We start from the raw sequence: 21,114 nt of genomic DNA, 5'->3' as shown, positions 1-21,114 counted from the left end.
TGTTTTTAAAATAAACTTTCCAGACCAGCGCTATGCAGGTTTTCATGCCTGTAGGGTTTTTCCTTTCCCTGCATGGTCAGTTCTATTGAAAAATATTAAATTCCTGTAAAAGAAGACTCTCCCTTCCTGCTAACAGCACACGTTTCAAGTGTTCTAACCTATGAGAGCAAAGACTTGCTCAAAACATGGCTAATGCTGGGTCATTGTTTAGCTAGCCAGTTCATCAGTTATACTGAGAGCTGTTGGAAATGTAGCTCTCCTGTGAGTCGAGCTCTTACTTGAAAAAGAGGAGGATGTTGCAGTTTGAATGGTCACTTGTGGGCATTAGACAATCAACGTGATTTAAGACTGACCTGGGGGACAGAGAGGGCATGGGAAAGGTTTGTTGTGCAGACTGACGACTGCTGGCTGACCGTTGTCTTGCAGGGCTGGATTGAAATAAACCTCAGAACATCACTTCTTGCCATCTGGAGCTGGGCAGTTAAAATTAACAGTGTGCCCACATCTTCCCCAGGGGGAGGCTAATCTTTACCCTGCCCTTGAAGCACACCATTAAGTGAAGGTGATTATGGAGGCAGGGTACAGCATAGATGTCTGCAAGTCTGTCAGACAGGGCTGTCAGCATACACTTGCTTTTTGCAGGTGTCTGATTTCCTCACCTGTATGTTCCCTGGACACGGCCTCAGTTTTAGGTACACTTGAGCCCTCACGATATGGCCTTCTGCTGCTACATGGATGTAACCATATCCACTCCAGTTATAGCAAAGCTGGGGAAGGCAACAAAAGACTGAAACCCAGGGATAATCCTTTCTTGTGCAGAGGGCATGCAACCTTCTGTCCAACATGTGTCCTCCTCCCCTCGGCCTTGCGGTTTCAAGGTGTACCTTCCCTCGTCTCTGCTTCAGCTTGTAGGTGCTGAACACAGTTATGCTATCAGCACTGGGTGTACTTTTTTAGTAACAAAGTATAAACATTCCCACAAAGTACTGTTTAAAATAAAAATTTGTTTCCTGCTTCCTTTGTTAGGGTTGTAAGAATTTGCTTTTGTTTAAATGGGGGTTCACTAGTCCGACCCTGCAGCTCTGCACCAAAATATACATCACTACAGAAAATCTACCGTAGGCCCAAAAGAGGACTTTTTTTTTCTTCTTTTTTTTTTTTCTGGTGCCTTGTTAAAAGTATTGGCAGGGTGTTGCTGAGTGCTGCTGGCCAGCCAAGGTAAGCGGTACGTGTATTAGGAAAACAATGAGTACTATTCAAAAGGAGATAGATTGCTTTCCCTCTTAGGTCACCAAGTAGGTCTGGCTCATTTGTTCTTTCCAATAAAATCAAATTGAACAAGTTTAAAAAAAGGTTAATCTTCTTTAAAATATCAAACCTTAAAGATTTCTCTAGTATTTTTCTGAAGATCCCTTTCTTTGGTGGCTCTTCTGTTTCTCCATTTCTACTCTTGGCATTTGTGACTGGTGGATTTCCTGTGTTAGTCCGTTAAAGGATTTAAAAATAATAGATAAAAGCAATAAAAAGAGAGGTGTACGTTGTTTGGGAAAAGCTTTTTGTGGTAAATTCACCCAGTGTTTTGCTAGCAGGCACCAGTGTCTGATTCGGACAGAAATTATTCTCTTTCCAATCTCAGTTTCCACAGGAGTTTATTTTCAAGCCCATCTAAAGAACAGAGGTCTTTACGAGGGAGTAAAGAATGAGGGCAGCTTTCTCCTTTTGATAGGTGGTTGATGCAAGGCCATCAGCTGCTCTTGTTGCTTTCCCCAGGAAAGCATAAAGTTGGGTGTTCAGTACCCAGCGTGATCGGCAGTGCTCAGACCATTTGCAGTCCTGACTGAGATTCTACAGTTGCTTCCTATCTTAAATATAGGAGTTCAGATCTTGCTCTGAGATAGGAAATGGTAAATGTTACCTTTTGGCAGGCACCATATACCTGTAAGATTGCTTTCAGGTAGGTTTCATTAAGTCATTACATTGAGAGTTATTTTACAACAGCTGCTTAAAACTAAAATTAGGCTTTGGGCTGGTTTTTTGAAAGGGTGGTTTGGGTGTTTGAATCTCTGTGCATATCCAAGCTGTCACTCACACAAACGTGAGATGACTTGGCACATAAAGGAACTGTTCTAGTTCCTGATGCCAAATGAAAAAACACTTGGAAATGGAAGGAGCTGTTGTACTTGGAAGAAAACAAGGGACCCGGGGGAGGAATTGTGAACAACTTTGTTCTCCATCGTACAGAAGTGTGCTCTGACTTTTGGAAGTGGCCCCCAAGTCCAGTTAAAGATAGCAAACGCTGTTCATCTGCCGTGTCTTTGCAAATCAGGATACCAGAGAGGAAGAGAGAAACTGAAGGAAGTGGACAGAGTGAACACAGCTGGACAGGGATTTTGCACCTTGTTGTCTATTACAGATTCCGGAATAACGCGTCACTTTCCTAACACTGGTACCTTCGTCAGCATTGCTCCTCCCTCCATCATGACTAGTTAGTTATTCAGGCTTCACTCTGACTGTGATGTTTGTGTGGAGGGCTAGACTCGTATGAATGCACAGTTGGTGAAATCCTGGCCTCCCACTGTATAAAAAGAAGTCCCGTGCACTTGTAATAGATGACTAGGATAACAGCTCACAGTGTCATAAACTGCTCTCTTGCTTTGCATACGATCCTTGCATGCACTTACCCTGTCTGAACGCTCTTGTTGCCGTAGCTGTCTCATGCTGTGAAAATGGCCTGCTCTGTTTCTGCATGTACTGCAGGCAGTCAGCAGGGGGTTGGGATGGTGCCAGGCATTTCATTTCTTCTCACTGTGTCACCTCACATTTAAAAAAAAAACAAAAAAACAAAAAAACGAACATTTAATTATAAAAATAGCACTATATAATGGGGTTTCATTTGTGTTTATTAAGAAGCAATGCAGAGCTCCTTCAGAATACTGTGAGCCTACTGTAATCAAGATAAATATTTTTTGAGAGCTTGCTTGCTTACACTGTTTATAAGATAGGATGTGTAGCCCACCTAGTATTTTTCAGTGAACATTACGTCTCTCCAGTTGTATTTAACTCATGGTCTGCTATGTTCAGTACCACTGTGCTGAGCTACCTGACTGGCTGAGGGGCTAGCCTTGCACCATCTCAACCTCCAAGTACTGTACAGCATATACAAGGTGCTTGTTCATTTGCCAGACTGCTTGCAAGACTGCTGCTTTCCTATACTTATTGCTTAACCCAGTTGCATTGTTTTCAGAGCTTGCCAGAACTGTGTCACATACCTGCTTTCCCTGCTGAGGCAGGCAGTTTACCCGTTAAGTAGCAATGTGTCCTACTCTGCTAACTGCTTGTGAAAACTTCTGTCTCAGAGAGCAGGCTAAGCAGTTGGTCAAAGATGTTGTAGAAGGAAATGCTGCTTGGTTGTTGTGCTTCTGCTCCTATGCCAGCGTCCTGGCTATTCCTTACCTATTTAGAATAATTAAAGCAAAGGTTGTCTGTCTCCCTTCACAGAAAGGTGCTGGTTATCATCTGGATTTGTTCTGGGTGGCCATCCTGATGATTATATGCTCCTTTATGGGTCTGCCCTGGTATGTTGCTGCTACCGTGATCTCCATAGCTCATATTGACAGCTTGAAGATGGAGACAGAAACTTCAGCCCCTGGAGAACAGCCCAAGTTTTTGGGAGTGAGGTATGTCAAACCAAATAGGCCTTCATTGCCTTGTTTGCCTGCAAAGATCAGTTGGTACTATAAATGGTCTTGCTTTGAACAGGACACAGGCAGAGGTTCAGGGGAATAGCTCTTAGATTTGCAGTAAATCTTAAGATCAGCTGTGCTTCCCTACAGCTTTTTTTTCTTTGTCCTCAGAGGTTATATCCAGTATGAAGCTTATCTGGCATAGTCCTTCTGTAAATAGTCTTTCTTGAAAAGGAAGAAAACTGTTCTGCCATGTGTGTGTCTGTGTACAGGGAGAGTATGAGTGGAGTGAGGAAAACAAAGAAACTTCACATTGGAGTTGGGATAAATTCTGTGTCTACTTTGGGCATGCACATTGAAACCACCCCTAACTACACAAGACTTTACATAGCAAGGTCTGGTGCCAATGGGATCCTGCAAAGTTTTCATACAGCGTTTGTTAAGGCTTTCTTTGTATTTCCAAACCTGAATGTGAGATTAGGCAGTGCAGCTCTCCATGCAATTCCTCAGAAGTCTATCCAGCCAGATCAGAGAAAGTTTTCCAGTGTTTGAGAAAAGAGATATATTTACTACAGATTTCTTTATGCATGGAAACCAGACAGACATTTATAAGCAAACATAGTGGCAAAGGATTTAAACGTGTTGTGGCTAAAGCAATCGATTCTACTAAATTAAACCATTTATTTTGTATTTGGTTGCCTTAATTAAGTGGTCTGAAGTGCTTTCAATAGAAGCAGCAGCACTCCTGGAAATCAGGCCTCTCACTTAGGCAAATAATAGAAATGTAATGGCCTAACTTGAAGTCCTCAGAAATACTATTTGCAAAGGCATTTTCAGTTGCAGGGAGCAGATGTGGGTGCCTCTTAAGTCAGATGTCCAGCAACCCACAAAGGCCCAGACCAGGGAATTGTGAGTCCTCTTTGCACCTGGTGTGCAGAGCGATGTACAGTAAACGGCACTGATCTAACTGTTGGAGTACTATGACCAAGCTCTGAAATACGCTGCTAATTTAAGAGTGGAGAGCTAATGATTTATTGCCTATTTGCATGTTGTGAAAACTGCCGTGCAGAGAATTTGGTCTGCTGGTTAACAGTTTCTAATGTTTAACATTTAAACACACTCCTCATTACTCAGTAGCAGTACTCTACTGATCCACAAACACTGGAAGTAGGAGAACGAGCAAACATACAAAAACTGATTTGGTGTGTGAAAAAAAGATGTGTGTGAGGCTTGGTCATGAACAAGATACCTGCCTGGTGGTGGTGGCTTGTAATTGCCCCTCAGCTTTGAAAATGTGTCTGCAAAAATGTGGCTGCCAGATTTACATAGGTTTTGAATACTCTGAGAAGGGAATAAAATCAGAATGAAAGCTGAAGCGATACTGGTAACCCACTGATTTTGTTTCAGGGAGCAAAGAGTCACGGGAGTCATTGTTTTCATTCTGACTGGTGTGTCTGTCTTCATGGCTCCCATCTTAAAGGTAAGGATGTAACCTTTTCTTCTTCCTTCTGCTCACACAACCAAGTGGCCAGGGCCACAACAGTCAGGCTATTTTTATTCTATAAAAAGACCCTCATCGTTGAAGTATGGAAAAGAAGATGAGTGAGAATCACTGGTGTGGTTTTGCAATTTATGGAGGCTTAAATGTAAACTTTCTGAAAGGAAAAAACATATTTATTGTGTGCTACATAGTAATAGTGCCAAAGTTCCAGGCTGGTGGTTTTGTGGCCATGACTTTTTTGTTTGAAGATTTTTCTTCCATGTTTATGTATGGTGAAGTTTTCTTCTATATTCTTATGCTTCTTCTGTGCCCGTGTTTTATGGAAGATATATTGTGGATTAAGTTTGTGAGCATACTGGTGACGTTAACAGAGGGAGTCAAGAAAAGTACATTTGCATGTATGCGTGTATGTGCACATCTGCGCTAGGTCCACATACACAAGCCCAAATGCTTCTACAGTGGCTTTGCCCCTTTGTGCATAGTCCAGGTGAGTGAGATGGTGTGAGCTCCAGGAGTGCAGCTTGGCAGAGCCTTCTTTCAGGACTCTTAGGAGTCCTCCAGCAGCCAAGAATGGTTTTGTTTTGTAGCTCTGGAAGAAGTTGTCAGGTGCAGAATTAGCAATGCTTCTATACCATGTATCAGAGGGATGGACCTGACAAAAGCCTCTTTTTTTAGAGGAAGTAATGCAGCTTGCAGATATCTCTCTGTTTCTCATTCATCCTGAAGTCTAGCTGTTTCTAGAGGATAAAGTGACTTCTGCAAACACCCTTCAAATCTTCATCTGGCACCTGCTCATAGGTTGTGTGCATGGCCCACTGAAAAGAAGTAACTGTGATAAGAGAGAATATGTGGAACCGATGGCAATGAGCAGAGCCTACAGCTTGATAGTGTTACTCCATGAGAAAAATTCTGGCCAAAAATCTTTGGGACTGCTGGCACTGCTTTAGTGGAGCAGGAATTTTGCCCTGCCTGTCAGGGCTGCCAAAGCACGCACCTCAGCAGTGTGAAGCTCCTGCAGCTTGCCTTGCTTTTAAAAGAGCTAGCACAACAATCAAATTTTCATTCTTTTAGGCTGGATCCTCCTAAAATAGCACATTCCTTATTGCTCAGAAGTGATGCCTGGCTCAGCAGTACTGAAAACATGTTTCTGTAGGAAGCAGTGCAAAAAAATGTGATTTATCTCCTGATTTTTTTTCTCGTGATTTTAGCAAAGGCTTTGGGCACTTGTGCTGCTCGTGTCCCATCTAATCTAGATAGGTAGCTATTTTTCAAGTTCTGAGATTTACTGGCACATAGCCACAGAGAAATGCATCCTTAGTGGATCATCAAATCATAGAATCAAACTAGAAAATCTGCTTATCTGTTCCTGGTGGAGGACACTGCCTTTTCCGAGGATGACTGAAGTGGTGCTGTGTGCAGGCACACGGTACAACAGGAGATTTCAGCTGCAGAAGGCCACCTCCATGGATCCACAGACTGGTGCAAGCAGTTAGCTGAACAGTAACATACACATGTAAACAGTGGCACCATTCGTTGTAACTCAGTGGTGGAGCAGATGGGTGTCTGGAGGAGCACTTTTGGAGGAGACAAATTAAGTTTGGTTGAACCTGAGGGGGCTGTAAGACACAGTTTGATGTGAGCCTGGAGGGAAGGACACAGGCAGAGAGTAACGATGCTGCATGTATATAAAATGAAGAAAGTGGCTTTAAGAAGTCAGTGTTCCTATCCTTGATTTGTGAGGTTGTTTTTACAATTAGCAAATTTTTATTTCTTGGTTATAGTTTCCTCCTTTCCACAAACAAGCATTTCCATGCCCTTAATTTAATGCCTGATTGTATTAATACTGTTTGTTGGTTCGTGTGACCTTTCCTCACAAGATCTCTCTTCCTCTATTCTGCTGAGCTCCATTATTTCCCCTGCTATTGCTTCATTCATAATTTTTCTGAGCTTCCCCAAAGCACGCATACAGGCAAGATCCTCACGCGAGGCTGTCTGAGGATAAACTGGCACGCTCCTTGCCCACGTGCCAGTAAGAATTACCTGGCAGTGTTTCAGGACCTTCAACAAACACCAGCAGTAGGGTCTCCTGCTACAGAGAACTGCTTTGCAGAATGTATTGCAGAACATTTGAGTCTTCTCATGCCAGCAGCAAACTGAACGCTAATGGTCCCAAACTGAATAAAACTGGCAATCCACAGAATAATCCCATCCTTGGTTTCTGTGGGTGTTGTGGTGTTTGTGCTGTTTTTGAATGTCACTCATCTTTCTGCTCAATTATGGCAGATCTCCACCAAAACACCCTCTACCCTTCTAGGAGAATCACAGACATTTTCCTATAAATACATTCTTAATTCTGTTGGCTAGCAGCAGGTTTGCTCTGAGTACCTCTGCCAGCAACCCCATAGCCAGTGAATACTTTGCCAAAACATAATCTTCCAGAATGAAAGTGCTGCTTCCTACTCTGCAAGATAATGTGCTGAAGTTTCACCTAGGAATGACTGACAGGATTAATTAGCATGGAATGGTGAAATAACAGTTGGACATTTTTCTTTTTAGTTTTTTAAAAAGCAAAGGAAAAGGATTGGGAGAAAAGAGAGCAATGTAAATGAACTAGCAAGCTAAACTCTGAAAATTTCCTACCCAACTTGCTGCAGGAGTTTGTCTTGTCTTATCTGATCGATTCCTCAGATCCAGTGAGGGTGTTAAATCTCTTGGACACCCACAACTATGTAAGCCACACACTGACTCCCCATCTCTCCCCACTGTGGTGTGGGGTAGTGGAAGACTGTTGAAGCCAGCCTGCAGGAGAATCGTTTGGCTTTCAACATGTGCTACAAACACAGGTCACTCAAGGCCACAAATAAAGGCAACAAAAGGATAACTCAGCGGTCAAGGAGCTCGGAGGAGTTGAGAGGGAGTGAGACTCAGGTGAGGCAAGGGAGGAACGCAGGCAGTGACGCTTTGATCTCCGACGACATTGCAGACATGGCTCTGGTGACTTTGGTGCTTGTGTGCCCCAGGTGAAATGCATGCATTCTGGATCAAGGCCTCCACGGAAATTTGCATCGCACTGTGTTTATTACCTAGTAAACGATTAGTAATGTAGTGGGGAATTTGATAAACACGGGTTATTTGCTTCTTAATGAGTTACGTACACAGGTTGGAAAAGAAACGTTCCTACCTCAGAAGTCCTGGTGACACTTGGAGCAGGGAGACTTTGGGTGTGCTGTGTCTGCCATTCAGTGGCAGCTGCTTGTCACTGCACAAAGGCTTCCCTCACCACGAGCAGACGGCTGCAGAGCTTTCTGCTCTTTTTGGGTTCCAATAAATTACACAAAGGCCTTTATTCAGATCCTGAGTTTGATTTGTGCCCAAGTATTTCCATTCACATCACGCCACGCTGATTGCACACGATTTTGTTGTTCGGCTGAGGAACGATTTCCCCTTTTGGGAACTGCACCATTGTTTTTGCCATTGAGAAAAGCTTTGTGCTTTGGGTCAGAGGGCCAGGTACTTTCTTCTGAGGAGCATGTATGTTGTTTCCATGTGCAGGCATATGCTGTAGATGGAGGCTGTCTCCTTTGCAGCCACCTGGGTTAGTGCAGATGCTGGCTCAAGTAGCTGGGCTGGTCCTCAGGCATGAGAGGGGAGGTTTAAAGTGGCATTTGTTGAAGTAGGCAGGAAGATGGACTTAGTGATAGCTGCTCTTGCATTAAACCATGCAAGCTGTCTGGAAACACGGCTGTGCCCCTGCACATCGCTTGCTTTTCAGCCAAAGGAAGATGTCCCCAGCTGCATGTGACAGTGATGAGGGAATAGGCAGTGCTTAGCACTTGAGGGAGCAGAAATTGTCATTTCAAAAAGGCAGTTTCTATATGTGAATAATGTAACTCATCATCCTGTATTTATGGACTACTATTAATTAACATAATATTAATTAATTAACATTAATTAACATGATTAACATGAGTTAAAGTTGGAGTAGTTAGAGATTTGGTTTGCATGACTGTCATTACTCATCTGGGACTCAAGAGGACAGCCCTTCTGGACACATTTCCACATCTCATTAAGTTGTACATATCCCAGGATCATGATTCTCATCTTCTCTATCTTCTGCTTGTAGTCTCACCAGAAACCAAGAGGTGAAAAGTAGTTTGGGGTTTCCTGGAACACATTTTACTCCACTTTTTCTTGAATTTTTTGACTACCTGGCACTGTCTGGCTTTGTTTCCTTTGTTTCTTAGACATACTTAAAAGTTGCACCGAAATGGGAGAGAACAGGGCTCATTCGGCCTCTGCCCTGTTCTCCAGCTATCCAGTGATAACAGAAATGTTCTTCCAGCTCTCAAAATACAGCAGAAAGATAGCTCGTGTCTATTACTTTGCATTATCCACCTAGAGGTGCAATTCAGATTTATCATGGGTCAGGGATTACGCCCCCCTGCACGTTAACAGTGTGTTGTGTATTCACTCGCTTTCTCCTTCTCTTTCGCCCCCCAGTTTATTCCCATGCCTGTGCTCTACGGCGTCTTCCTGTACATGGGTGTCGCTTCCCTCAACGGCGTGCAGGTAAGCTCCTGCGGCACCCAGGGCTGCTCTAACCTGGGGTACCTCGTCCTGAAGATGGTAATCATTAACTGTTCATTACAAGGTTTCTTTTACAACTCTCCGGCCTTTCCCTTCTCCTCCACCCCCTCATTTTCGTTTCCAAAGAAACCCAGGGAGGTTAGCAACTTTACAAATATTGCCGCACACTGGCTGACTTGAGAATGAGACTAAAGGCAAGAAATCTGCTCAGCAGGAGAGCAGCCAAGTCTTGTCCCCATAAACAATGAGGGGGGCCTTTGTGAAGACCCGGGGTCTTTCTTCACCCCAATTTACTGATAGAGAGGACAGCGTGTGGTTGCAAAGGCTCCAGGCTCACTTCTGGGATGGTTCAGGTCCTCTGCTGGGACATCTGTTGCAGACTGAAGGAAAACATGATGGCAACATGATTTATGGTGGTGGCATTATTCTGCGATGTTAATAAGTGGGAACATTGCTGCTTGCACTGGAAGGGAAGCCAAGCCCCCTTTCTTTGTCATTGAGGAAATATTACGTAAGGAGCCTTTCTCACAGTGCACTGTCTTTGATTGGTGCTAGGAAGCTGGAAGTGTTTTTGTTGCTTTCTGGCACCCTATTAATTGTGGCCTTTCTTTTTAGTGCTTAGTTGTGCTCTGATGGGAAAAGACTCTGTGTTCTGTGAGCGCCATGAGAATTTACTTGGGTATTCTTTAAAATGGCCCAGGCTTTCATTCACTCATTTGAGATTAATCCCGTTTCAGAAGTGGGCAGCAAGCCCAAGTTCTGGCAGGAGACAACAGGGGGATTGTAATATTCACCCTTGGGTTGGTTCTCCTGGAGGGGATTTCCCCTGCTTTCTGGCCCAGGTGCTCAGAGAACTGTGCACTTGTTTTCCGCTGATCAAGGACCTCACTCAGCGAGTAATCCCCATTCTGGTTTAACTCCAAGTCCATCCAGTCCAGCACGGGGCGAGGGACACTGCCTGAAAAGCTGCCCCTTTTCCTCGCTCTTCAGTTATCTGCATTTCTGTTCTCTGGTAACATGATGTCTGCCCTCACCTCTGGTGACCTCTGCTCCCAATTGATTTGGAAAAGGCACTGTTTTTAAATGCTGAACATCTTTATAGTGTTCCTTGGCAGTAACAGGGTGGTTGACAGAAGTAACCCAAAGTTTGACGCCGACCGCAGTTCGGGCATTCATCTTTTTTCTCTGTTTTGTGGGCAAAGAAGTCCTTTCTTCAACAGGAAGTTCCCCGTGTCCCCAGCTGCAGCAGATCAGCCTAGTTCTTTAGAAGCCAGCAGAGAGAGCTATTTCCACCAATACCTTAGTTTTTTGGTTTAAATAATGATCATCAGAGCACATGGATTCCTGCTCCCTAAAATAAACGCACGTCAAGGCCTTGCATTGAGAGATGCTTGGCTCCTGTGTCTGTTTAGGTGCCAAATGTAGATGTGGGAGCTTAACTTCAGACAACTGACTTAAAATGTTTAGCCCATTGCGTTAAATTAAAAGCGCATTACTCAGGAGAGAGAGGAACTGTGCTGGGTTCTCTGCTGAGTTTCCTTTACGTCAGGAAAGCAGGTTATTCAAGGTTGCACTTCATAGTTTAATAATACTATTGTCTTTTTTTGTGAATCCTGCATTTCATTTATATGTATGCTGCTTTTCCATTTTCCATTCAGTTCATGGATCGGCTGAAGCTGCTCTTGATGCCTCTAAAACACCAGCCTGACTTTATCTATCTGCGTCACGTCCCGCTGCGCAGGGTCCATCTGTTCACGTTTCTGCAGGTGGTGTGCCTGGCCCTCCTCTGGATTCTCAAGTCAACTGTGGCTGCTATCATATTCCCTGTCATGGTAGGTGATGTTCTCCTTCGCTTTTCCCAGCCGTGCCTCCCTTTCACAGCCTAGGCTTTCCACACACAGGCATATGCTCCCTCAAACAGGCAAATTGAATCCTCTTGCAGTAAAATCCCTAGGCTGGGACTCTGAGCTCCGTTCGTCGTGCTGATATAAGACTGCACAGGGTGAATGTTCTCCACATCCTCTCGGTTGTTGTGACTGCCTTCACATAAATCCTCTGGAAGAAACAAGCCTGGAAAGTTAATTTTTTTCCAGAAAGGTGTAGTTAGTTTTGACCGTCCCTGGCTGCCAAGGTTAGATGTGCTGTGTTTTGTCCTTGAGCTGCTTGAATGAACGAGAGGTACACAGTTCCCCTTTTTCAGTCCACACCAGTGTGTGTACAGAAAATGTCTCCTTTGCTTTTAAATAAAACAAACAGGCAAAGAAAAATGAGATGGTAGGGCTGTGATCACTGCTCAGATGAACGTCAAATAGAGGGGAAGTATTGATTAAATCAAGAGCAAGAAAAGGAGTGTCTTTGTTGTCTTTTTACTCAAGTTCAATGTTGATCACTGTGTTTCACATCTAAGGTTGCTATATACGTTTGTAGGATGCATGTCCTCTAACAGTGGGTATCAGAGTCATGTTAAAAGATCTTCCGGATGATGAATGATATATTATATTTGGGCCAAATCCTACACACACACACCGGTTTCAGGTTTACGAATGTGTAAAAACTCAGTCATGGGTGCAATTACAAATTGCAGTGCTTATTTAAGACCGAGAATGAAGGAAAGTGGAAAACAAAACAAGCACAAGCATTTGTTCCCTGGTGCTGGTGAAATTAGAGGAGAAAAGGTGATTCAAGTAAAAAACAAAAAACACAACGGGACACATGCTGGGATGCATGCTCATATATAAAGATGTTAAAAGTCAGCAGTTCATATGGACATGCTGTTCCATTCCATTTTTATAGCTGTGCTGTGCTGTTGAAAGCTGAATTTAAGATCTGGAGACACCTCCTCTTTGCCCATAATAGAATCTGAGCAGGCTGTAAGTTTGCTGAAGTTTGTTATAATGATGCAAACTCAGTGGAGGTACACTGACAACTTAGATGTAGCAGGATCTTATGACAAAACCTGACTTATTTGCACTTGTGAACAGTAAGACTGTGAACTTCCAATTTGACTGTGAAGATCCAGCCAATAGCCAGCCCCCTCCTTACTTGTAGGGAAAGCACTTTTAATAAAGAAGTAATTTATAGTGGGATAATCATGAGTGTCTACATGGCATCTTTCCACTCCACGAGTAATTTTTCATTTCTATAATCCCATTTTATGTTACGCAAGTAAAAGTTTGAGATCCATTTCTAGGAATAATTTGTGCCATTGATCCTCACTACTTGGAGCAAACTTTTCCATCTTAAAATCAGTCTTCTGTTTCTTGTAGGAGTGGGTTACATCTTTTTATAGCTAAGTTGAGCTTTTGGTCTGTCAGTGCACATCCTGGTATACGTCTGTTGGTGATGTTAAATTCGGCATAGGCATTGACACCTATTTCAGGCATGTCCCATGTTTTTCTCCCCACACAAAAAAATCTTTTCCTTCAGTTTCTTGCAGCCACAATCCCAGCAAACTTTATTCTGTAAATTCTGAAGGCACACCTAGGCTACTGTCTAATTTTTAAAGAGTTGTTATATCTAGAGAAGTGGTGAGAAAAAGGTAAAGAAAATTACTCAGGCTGCCCTTGTGAACCTGTATATTTGGCCGAATCCCAAAAATAAATGAAAATATTCATCTTGGGTTTATAGTTTATTTCTTTGCCTAACGCCTGTCAATTTGTTGTTAACGATGACCTTTGTATTTACAGGAGCAGTAAATGGTTACCTTACTGCTTCTGTACGTTGCTCCTGTTTATTCTGATGTAAAACACCTGCTTGAAGCCTGACTCAGTTCCAAAGTTTAGGTTTTCAAGTTGAACAACTGGAATATCTCAATCACCTTGTTCTGTATATGTTCATTTACAACCAGAATTGAAGCGTTTGGGATTATGAAGCAGCATCAACACGAATGCTAAGAGTGTTCCCAGTTAAAGGTAAAATGTATCTCAGTGAGAAGTCCTTCTCTGCCTTTTCAGATCCTGGCACTTGTAGCAGTCAGAAAAGCCATGGACTACCTCTTCTCCCAGCATGACTTAAGCTTTCTTGACGACGTCATTCCAGAAAAGGACAAGAAAAAGAAAGAGGACGAGAAGAAGAAGAAAAAGAAGAAGGGCAGTCTGGACAGTGACAATGATGATGTAAGGAGCTTTTCTGCTTTTGTCAAACTACTCATTTCTAGCTAATCCTGGATGATGGTTCCAGCCCCTCTCCAGCACTAGGGGGTGGGGATTTCCCAGCCTCTTGAAGCAGACCAGCACAATCCTTACCTGCTGCAGCAAATCGCCCCCAAACAAAACTTCTTTTCAATGTTGCCTTCCCTTTTCCAGACGTCACCAGCCTGTGGTAGGTGGTACTTGCATTGCCAAGAATGAAATCACACTTTCCACAAGAGCCCTAGATACCTGCTGACGTGTCATTCCCTTTACTAGAATGCCTTTCATCACCCTGCCTTGTTCATCTTTCCCTCCCTCCTCCGCCTTTCTCTCCCCCCTCGTTGTCTCTTACATTTTAGGAGGAGAATGGTTTTCACAAGCAGTTCAGATGCTTCTGAAAATATCCTGTTTTTCTTCTTTTATTTTTTTAATTACTCTTTTTAAAAGCACAAAAAGATAAGACTTGTCATGTTGCAGGAAAGGCTTTTGTTAATACTCCTGACCTAAACATTTAAAAAGCATACATGCCCTTTCTGCTGTGCACTCTGCTCTTTGCTCCTACCTTAGGTTGCAGCATGCCCTGAAAGAGTGCAACTTAGCTTGCTAATGTCATTACTAAGTGTGTTAACCTGAATAGACTGGAGTCATGTGCCTTAGAAAATTCTGCATTTTATTGTATACGTAATAAGATGAAATGTAGTTCTTGTGCCTTTAAACATTCTCCTACTCAGGCCTAATATGAGCTGAAATTCTATACACTGAAATAGAAGTGCTGAACACATAGATTATAGAGCACTTCATATGGCAAGTGTGAACTGCCTTTGGAGAGCTGGCTGCCTCAGTCAGCACTCTTTTGCTCCAGCTGGAAGACCATGTTACAAGGGCACTAGGTTTTATTAATGATGAGCCACACAGAGGGTACTGAGCACAGTGTCAGTTCTGCTTGTGTAACTGTCCAGAGTTAATGAAGAAAGGCTTTTCCTGTGGTTCAGACAAAGGTAAGATCACCTGAAGCTGGAAAATACCAAAATTTCAATGTGGCAGGAGACATAAATGACAAGGGATCATGCCCTTGGGAGGAGGAAGTTAGCAGGAAAAGTCAACTGCCCCTTTCTCACATGTTCATGCCCAGCTCCCTCACCTGCAGCCAGCAATGCCCAAGTTTTGAACTCCACTGTGGTATGGCAGAGAAACAGCAACACCAGTTGTTCATCTGCTTGCTCCCTGGCCTACTTAATTGGCGCAAAGTGGGTAACAGCAACCTCAGGAAAAGGGAATTTCTGAAGTAGCAGCTGCCGGACCTGTGTATTTGTCAGGAACATTTCTTACAGTGAAGCCTGAAGGAGAGCGTGAGCCATGGTCAGCTGTGGGAAGTACTGCTGCCACCACACTGTAAGGTCATAGGTGCTGCAGTTTTTTGTCCTACTGTGTTTGCTTTATTTCTAGTGTGTATTATCCGTATCCTTCCTACGCTGAGCAGATCTGCCACATTAGCCCCACTTAGGCAGGCAGGCAGGTTAGATGATAAATTCAGTGTCTTCAAGAGTAACAAGGCAGCTCTAGGAGTTCCTCTGGACTGTTCCAATGCCTGGCCTTACCCAAGGTTTGCAGGACAGAAAGCGCAACCACGATCCAGGTGGAGAACAAGCCATAATTCAAGTCCCTTATGTGAGAGCTGTGTAACACCTCTGCAGATCTGTGTTAGAGGCAACAAAGTCAGACTGTTCCAGTGAGAACATATACAATGGAGCAGATTATCTTGAGGGTCATCACGCGGCACTTGCAGGGCAAGCAGGCGATCAGGCCCAGTCAGCATGGGTTTATGAAAGGCAGGTCCTGCTTGACGAACCTGATCTCCTTCTATGACCAAGTGACGCGCTTGGTAGATGAGGGAAAGGCTGTGGACGTGGTCTACCTTGACCTCAGTAAGGCTTTTGACACCGTTCCCCACAACATTCTCCTCGAGAAACTGGCTGCTCGGGGCTTGGACTGGCGTACGCTTCGCTGGGTTAGAAACTGGCTGGATGGCCGGGCCCAGAGAGTTGTGGTGAATGGAGTCAAATCTGGTTGGAGGCTGGTCACTAGTGGAGTCCCCCAGGGCTCGGTACTGGGGCCGGTCCTCTTTAATATCTTTATTGATGATCTGGATGAGGGCGTCCAGTGCACCCTCAGTAAGTTTGCAGATGACACCAAGCTAAGTGCGTGTGTCGATCTGCTCGAGGGCAGGAAGGCTCTGCAGGAGGATCTGGATAGGCTGGAGCGATGGGCTGAGGTCAACTGCATGAAGTTCAACAAGGCCAAGTGCCGGGTCCTGCACCTGGGCCACAACAACCCCAAGCAGAGCTACAGGCTGGGAGATGAGTGGCTGGAAAGCTGCCTGGCCGAGAAGGACCTGGGAGTATTGGTGGATAGTCGGCTGAATATGAGCCAGCAGTGTGCTCAGGTAGCCAAGAAGGCCAACGGCATCCTGGCCTGTATAAGAAGCAGTGTGGCCAGCAGGTCGAGGGAAGTGATTGTGCCCCTCTACTCGGCTCTGGTGAGGCCGCACCTTGAGTACTGTGTTCAGTTTTGGGCCCCTCGCTACAGGAAGGACATGGACGTGCTCGAGCGAGTCCAGAGAAGGGCGACTAAGCTTGTGAGGGGTCTGGAGAACAAGTCTTACGAGGAGCGGCTGAGGGAGCTGGGCTTGTTCAGCCTGGAGAAGAGGAGGCTCAGGGGCGACCTCATCGCTCTCTACAGTTACCTGAAAGGAGGCTGTAAAGAGGTGGGGGTTGGTCTGTTCTCCCACGTGCCTAGTGACAGGACGAGGGGGAATGGGCTAAAGTTGCGACAGGGGAGTTTTAGGTTGGATGTTAGGAAGTACTTCTTTACCGAAAGGGTTATTAAGCATTGGAACGGGCTGCCCAGGGAGGTGGTGGAGTCACCATCCCTGGAGGTCTTTAAAAGACGTTTAGATGTAGAGCTTAGGGATATGGTTTAGTGGAGTACTTAGTGTTAGGTCGGAGGTTGGACTCGATGATCTTGAGGTCTCTTCCAACCTAGAGAAATCTGTGAATGGCTTTTCTACAGAGAATGTATGCTGTATAAATCAGAATGTATACAGTAAAAGAGACAAAGCTAGGAATTTCATAGGTGAAGGTGCTGTGATGTAGGAGGTAGTCTGGATGCACTCTTTCTTATTAATCAGGCTGAATCCCAACAGGGAAGACTGGTCCTATTTCAGACAGCAAGCTCCCCTTTCCCTTCCTTCCTGGCAGTCACTGGTCATTAGTCTCCTCTGTTCCTGCACTCTTTTTTCAAGAAGTCCTGTGGTCCCATCCCTGTTAGCAGTGCAGCTCCTGATAAGACTTTCAGCCCATCTTCGTATGCCTAACAGGGAAGGCAGGAGCTTCGAGCATCAGGAAAGCTCTCACCTAAGAACATGCTGATGACACCCAAGACATGCACATTAGTGGTGTCACATCACCAGGAAACCACATGCACGCGTTCCCACACTGCCCCTCTCAGCTGGGGGAGACAACAAATGTTTTGTCTCTTCTATTAATCCAGTGGAGCAGGATTCAAAAACTCTGCCACTTAAGTTTCAATGAAGTGCCTTCATCTTCGTGCTACGTTGCCCTGTGGTATGTGCATTTATGTATTACTGTGTGTAGCAAGCAGTTCCTTGGACAGGCTTCCTTTTCATTTCAATGGCTGTCATTCCTGCAGCACCTGGAAAGCCGAGGTCGTGGGTTTCCTTCAGCAGATAAATTTGTACAAACCAAAATGAAAGTCATTCTACTGTCCACAGTGAACAGTCAACAAAGGTTTAACTCCATTCCTTCGTTATGACTGATCTGAATCCAGCAGCATTGTATCCTGAGCTATGGCTCCTGTACCTATGGTATGTTTTAAGCTATCTTCTGTCTTCTCAGGCTTTCACTGAATTTCAGGTACAGTACTTGATCTAGAGGATGATAGAAATGCAAAATGTTGGTTCCTAACTGTTCTTATTTTTTTTTCAGCACTTGCTTTTACCGGCTTCCTGAACATAAAGCACTTGACGATATTGGTTTGATTGTTTTCACCCTTTCTGCTCCAGAAATATGCCCCCACATAGTTAGGACTGTGGGATTTTGCAGGCAATTCACTGATTAGTTAGTTGAGTGAAGAGAACTGCTGGGCATTGCTAATTCAAGTGGTGTTAGGTAAATGAATGCAGCAAAACCTGGCATTAATGGAGACCACTCTCTTAGCCTGAGTTAGGACTCACTGTTAAAGTTCTCACTGGGGGTTTGCTAGCAGTCAGGGGCAGTGAAAAAAGAGCTGCAAAGAAAGTTTTTCAGTAATCTCATCATGCTCCCTCCAACTTGTTTTTACAAAGTATAAATTAGTGAGACTAATTGCTGCATTTGCCTAAGCTTGTACGTAATGGAAAGTTGAGCGCCTTGGTTTTCTCTCAGATTTTATGTCCGAAATGCATGATCTAAGAAGGGCCAGCAATTTTTTATTTTATTTTTTATATTGGGATGGTATATTTAATTTAAGAGCCAAAAATGATGTGTAATAGCCTCTTCTCTCCTTTGGGGCATTTTTGCCAACCACAGGCACTTTCTTTGTCTCTTTGTTCATTTTACACAGTCAAGTTTAAAGCAGACTCCAAGCCCCAGCACTGTCATTCTACAGGTCTTCTATATCAAAAACATATACCAAACTATAACTATACCAAACCAGTGATATGCTGGAAAGATTACCTAGCTCTTATGCTCATTTCCAGCATAGATCCAAACGGATGGGGATTTGGGATGGCTTTATTGCCTCCTTGGGTCTTCTGCTGAATCTTTTTTTTTTTATTTGAGCTATGCTTATCCCTAGGCTGTTTAGAAACAAACAAAAAAAATACTTGTGAGGAAACATTTTCCTATTAATTATACGATATTGCACTGGATGTCTGTAGCATTAAAAATATATATAATGATCCAGGGAGAAAGATTAGAGATTCTCTGGCTTCTGTAATGTTTTCCTGCCCTGACTTTAGGTCTTCCTTCCTCCAGTGCAGTGTTATGCTCTGTGCTGTGTCTGGTTCTCTCCAGGAACAAAGATATGTTAACGTTTCTGGCATATATCACCTTAATTTCTTTGCCAAGTTAAGCAGTATCAGCCTCTCTTTGGTTACGAGACATTATTTAAAAAACAAACCAAACCAGCCCAGTAATTCAGAGTACCTTCTAAGCACAAGCAAGTGCATTATTGAAGGCAGTGGGGCATAATCATGGAACTCCAGGGGACCCTGTGGTTATGGTGTACTGACGATTTGAGCAAAACCTTGCTGAATTTAGCAGAAGGGTGTCCTGGAGAACGACTGGCTAATGTACACCATTTTTTCTACACTTGTAACTCTTGACCGGTTTGCCGTATCTCCTGTGTGGCTGGGATTATATGAATTTTTAAAAGGACCCTGGAACTGATAAAAAAAAAAAAATCTTATTGTAAATACAGGTGTTACTGAGACTGGGTCTGACTTGACTTAAATAAAAGAGGACTTGAAACAACACAGCTTAAGGAACCTCTGCCATATCACGTCTGGCACTTTTCCTCATAGAGCAGTTTGGAAGGGAAAAAAATTACAGAAAGTCCGGCTGTAATTTACAGAAATCACAGCAAGATAAAACTCTCTGATGAGATTTCACAGAAGCCAGTGCCCTGTCATTTCTGCGTACACATGCATTTTAATCTGTATTTCCTGCAGCCAACTCCAACCTGTATCGGATGGTTTCTTACAAACTGGTTGCAAAGGAGCTGGTGAGGTGGGGAAAGGGAAAGATAACACTTAGATAACATTACTCTTTCTGTTTTATGTCCATAGTTTGAAGGAAGAGGGAAAGTGGAGTGCAATAGGGAGCCAGTGAAAACGAGCAGACCACTTGGCTGGAGAATTCCTTTTTATTCCCCCCTGTTTTTCCTCCTTTCTCATTCCTACAGAAACAGTATGAAGGATAATTTTAATTTGTGGAGACAGTAAGAGAGCAGTGGAAATTTTCTAAGACCTTTTACACGTTTTTTTCACAGTCTGACTGCCCCTACACAGAAAAAGTCCCAAGTATTAAAATACCAATGGACATCATGGAGCAGGAACCTTTCCTAAGTGATAGCAAACCTGCCGACAGTGAGTAGAACTAACCTATTGCATGCCTGTGTGACTCTGACTTGCAGTACGAAAAAATACAGAGAACTAAAAACAAAAAACAAAAACCTTTTCTATTACTTCCGAAGTGTTTTTTTTTTCTTTTTGAATTTCCAGGCCTCTGGTTTTGGCTTTGTTTTTATGTGTTCTTTGTTCTTTACAAAACGTATGTTATTCCTTCTGGTGCCTCCAGCTTAAGTGCTGTTGTTCAGCTACTAACACGTCTCTTGGTAACTTCCTCTCTCGCCTCTTTAACTCCCCCATCCGCTCACTCCATTTCTGACCTTTGCCATTTTGTGTTACCTTTGCTGATGGTTTGCATTGATTTTTTCTCTGAGCCTAGTGTTCTGGATTTGCAGCATGTCTAAACTGCATCGCTGTCTCATTACTGTTTATTTCCTTAGGTTCCAAGCAATTGCAAAACTCAGCACTTTAAAAGAATAATTAAGCGAGTCCTTGATCTGCATTATGCGTTAAGCAGACAAGGCAGTGATCATGTGACCATTAACGTATTTCCCTTCTTCGGTGATTTGCTTTTGTGCTATTGCTTCTTTTTAATTACCTTGGTATCCATGGTTGATTATTATAATCTTCATTTTCATTTTCACTTCTCATATTTTAGTCTTTTAAGTGAGGAATCAGAAATAACATCCAACTTCAGCTTTTTTGCCTTCGCACTGACCTCTGAAAACACTGTGAGCAACGGGTTCAATCTTGAGATAAATATGCTGTTTTGTCATGAGGTGGGAGTGGAGAAATGAGACTGATAGTAATGTATCAGTGCTGGTGATAAGATTTCTAGGAATAAGACCTAGAAACACAGGTCTTTAGATCCCTTAATTACCATTTGTGTTTAGGAGCTGGTACCTGACTACCTTCGGTTTTGGTGGCATTTAGCAATCCCAAGCAGTGAATTGTGGTTTTAGATAAAAGAACACTTAGAGATTAACATTCTAAAATGAAGCCAAAGAGAAAGATGATTCCTTTACTATTTTCATATTCTTTGCGTTTTACTGACAAGTAAAAGAAAAGGACAGAGAACAACCTTGA

General features: G+C 43.5%; 1 protein-coding gene and 1 long non-coding RNA gene across 7 annotated transcripts in view; one reads left to right on the top strand and one right to left on the bottom strand.

Moving 5' to 3' along the window:
• The window catches only part of SLC4A4 (solute carrier family 4 member 4), a 231,176-nt gene that overhangs the window by 203,667 nt on the left and 6,395 nt on the right, over positions 1 to 21,114 (top strand). For all 5 annotated transcript variants that reach the window (XM_080589204.1, XM_080589201.1, XM_080589202.1 and 2 more), the window contains 6 exons: positions 3,499 to 3,677; positions 5,091 to 5,163; positions 9,685 to 9,753; positions 11,430 to 11,603; positions 13,725 to 13,886; positions 19,950 to 20,046. In XM_080589204.1, the coding sequence (XP_080445330.1) occupies positions 3,499 to 3,677; positions 5,091 to 5,163; positions 9,685 to 9,753; positions 11,430 to 11,603; positions 13,725 to 13,886; positions 19,950 to 20,046 (754 nt within the window). The remainder of the gene's footprint in view (positions 1 to 3,498; positions 3,678 to 5,090; positions 5,164 to 9,684; positions 9,754 to 11,429; positions 11,604 to 13,724; positions 13,887 to 19,949; positions 20,047 to 21,114) is intronic.
• Positions 1 to 21,114, bottom strand: part of LOC308193990 — a 43,670-nt gene that overhangs the window by 20,107 nt on the left and 2,449 nt on the right. Inside the window, exon 2 of one of the 2 annotated variants that reach the window (XR_013950151.1) lies at positions 2,682 to 2,814. This is a non-coding gene — a long non-coding RNA (uncharacterized lncRNA). Of the gene's footprint in view, positions 1 to 2,681; positions 3,493 to 21,114 lie in introns of those variants that run through there. The other variant, XR_013950152.1, reaches the window with a different exon arrangement.

Source organism: Anser brachyrhynchus (assembly GCF_964034855.1).
Source record: "Anser brachyrhynchus genome assembly, chromosome: 4".
In the NCBI taxonomy this organism is placed as follows: domain Eukaryota; kingdom Metazoa; phylum Chordata; class Aves; order Anseriformes; family Anatidae; genus Anser; species Anser brachyrhynchus.
This window is presented reverse-complemented; position numbering and strand designations above follow the sequence as displayed.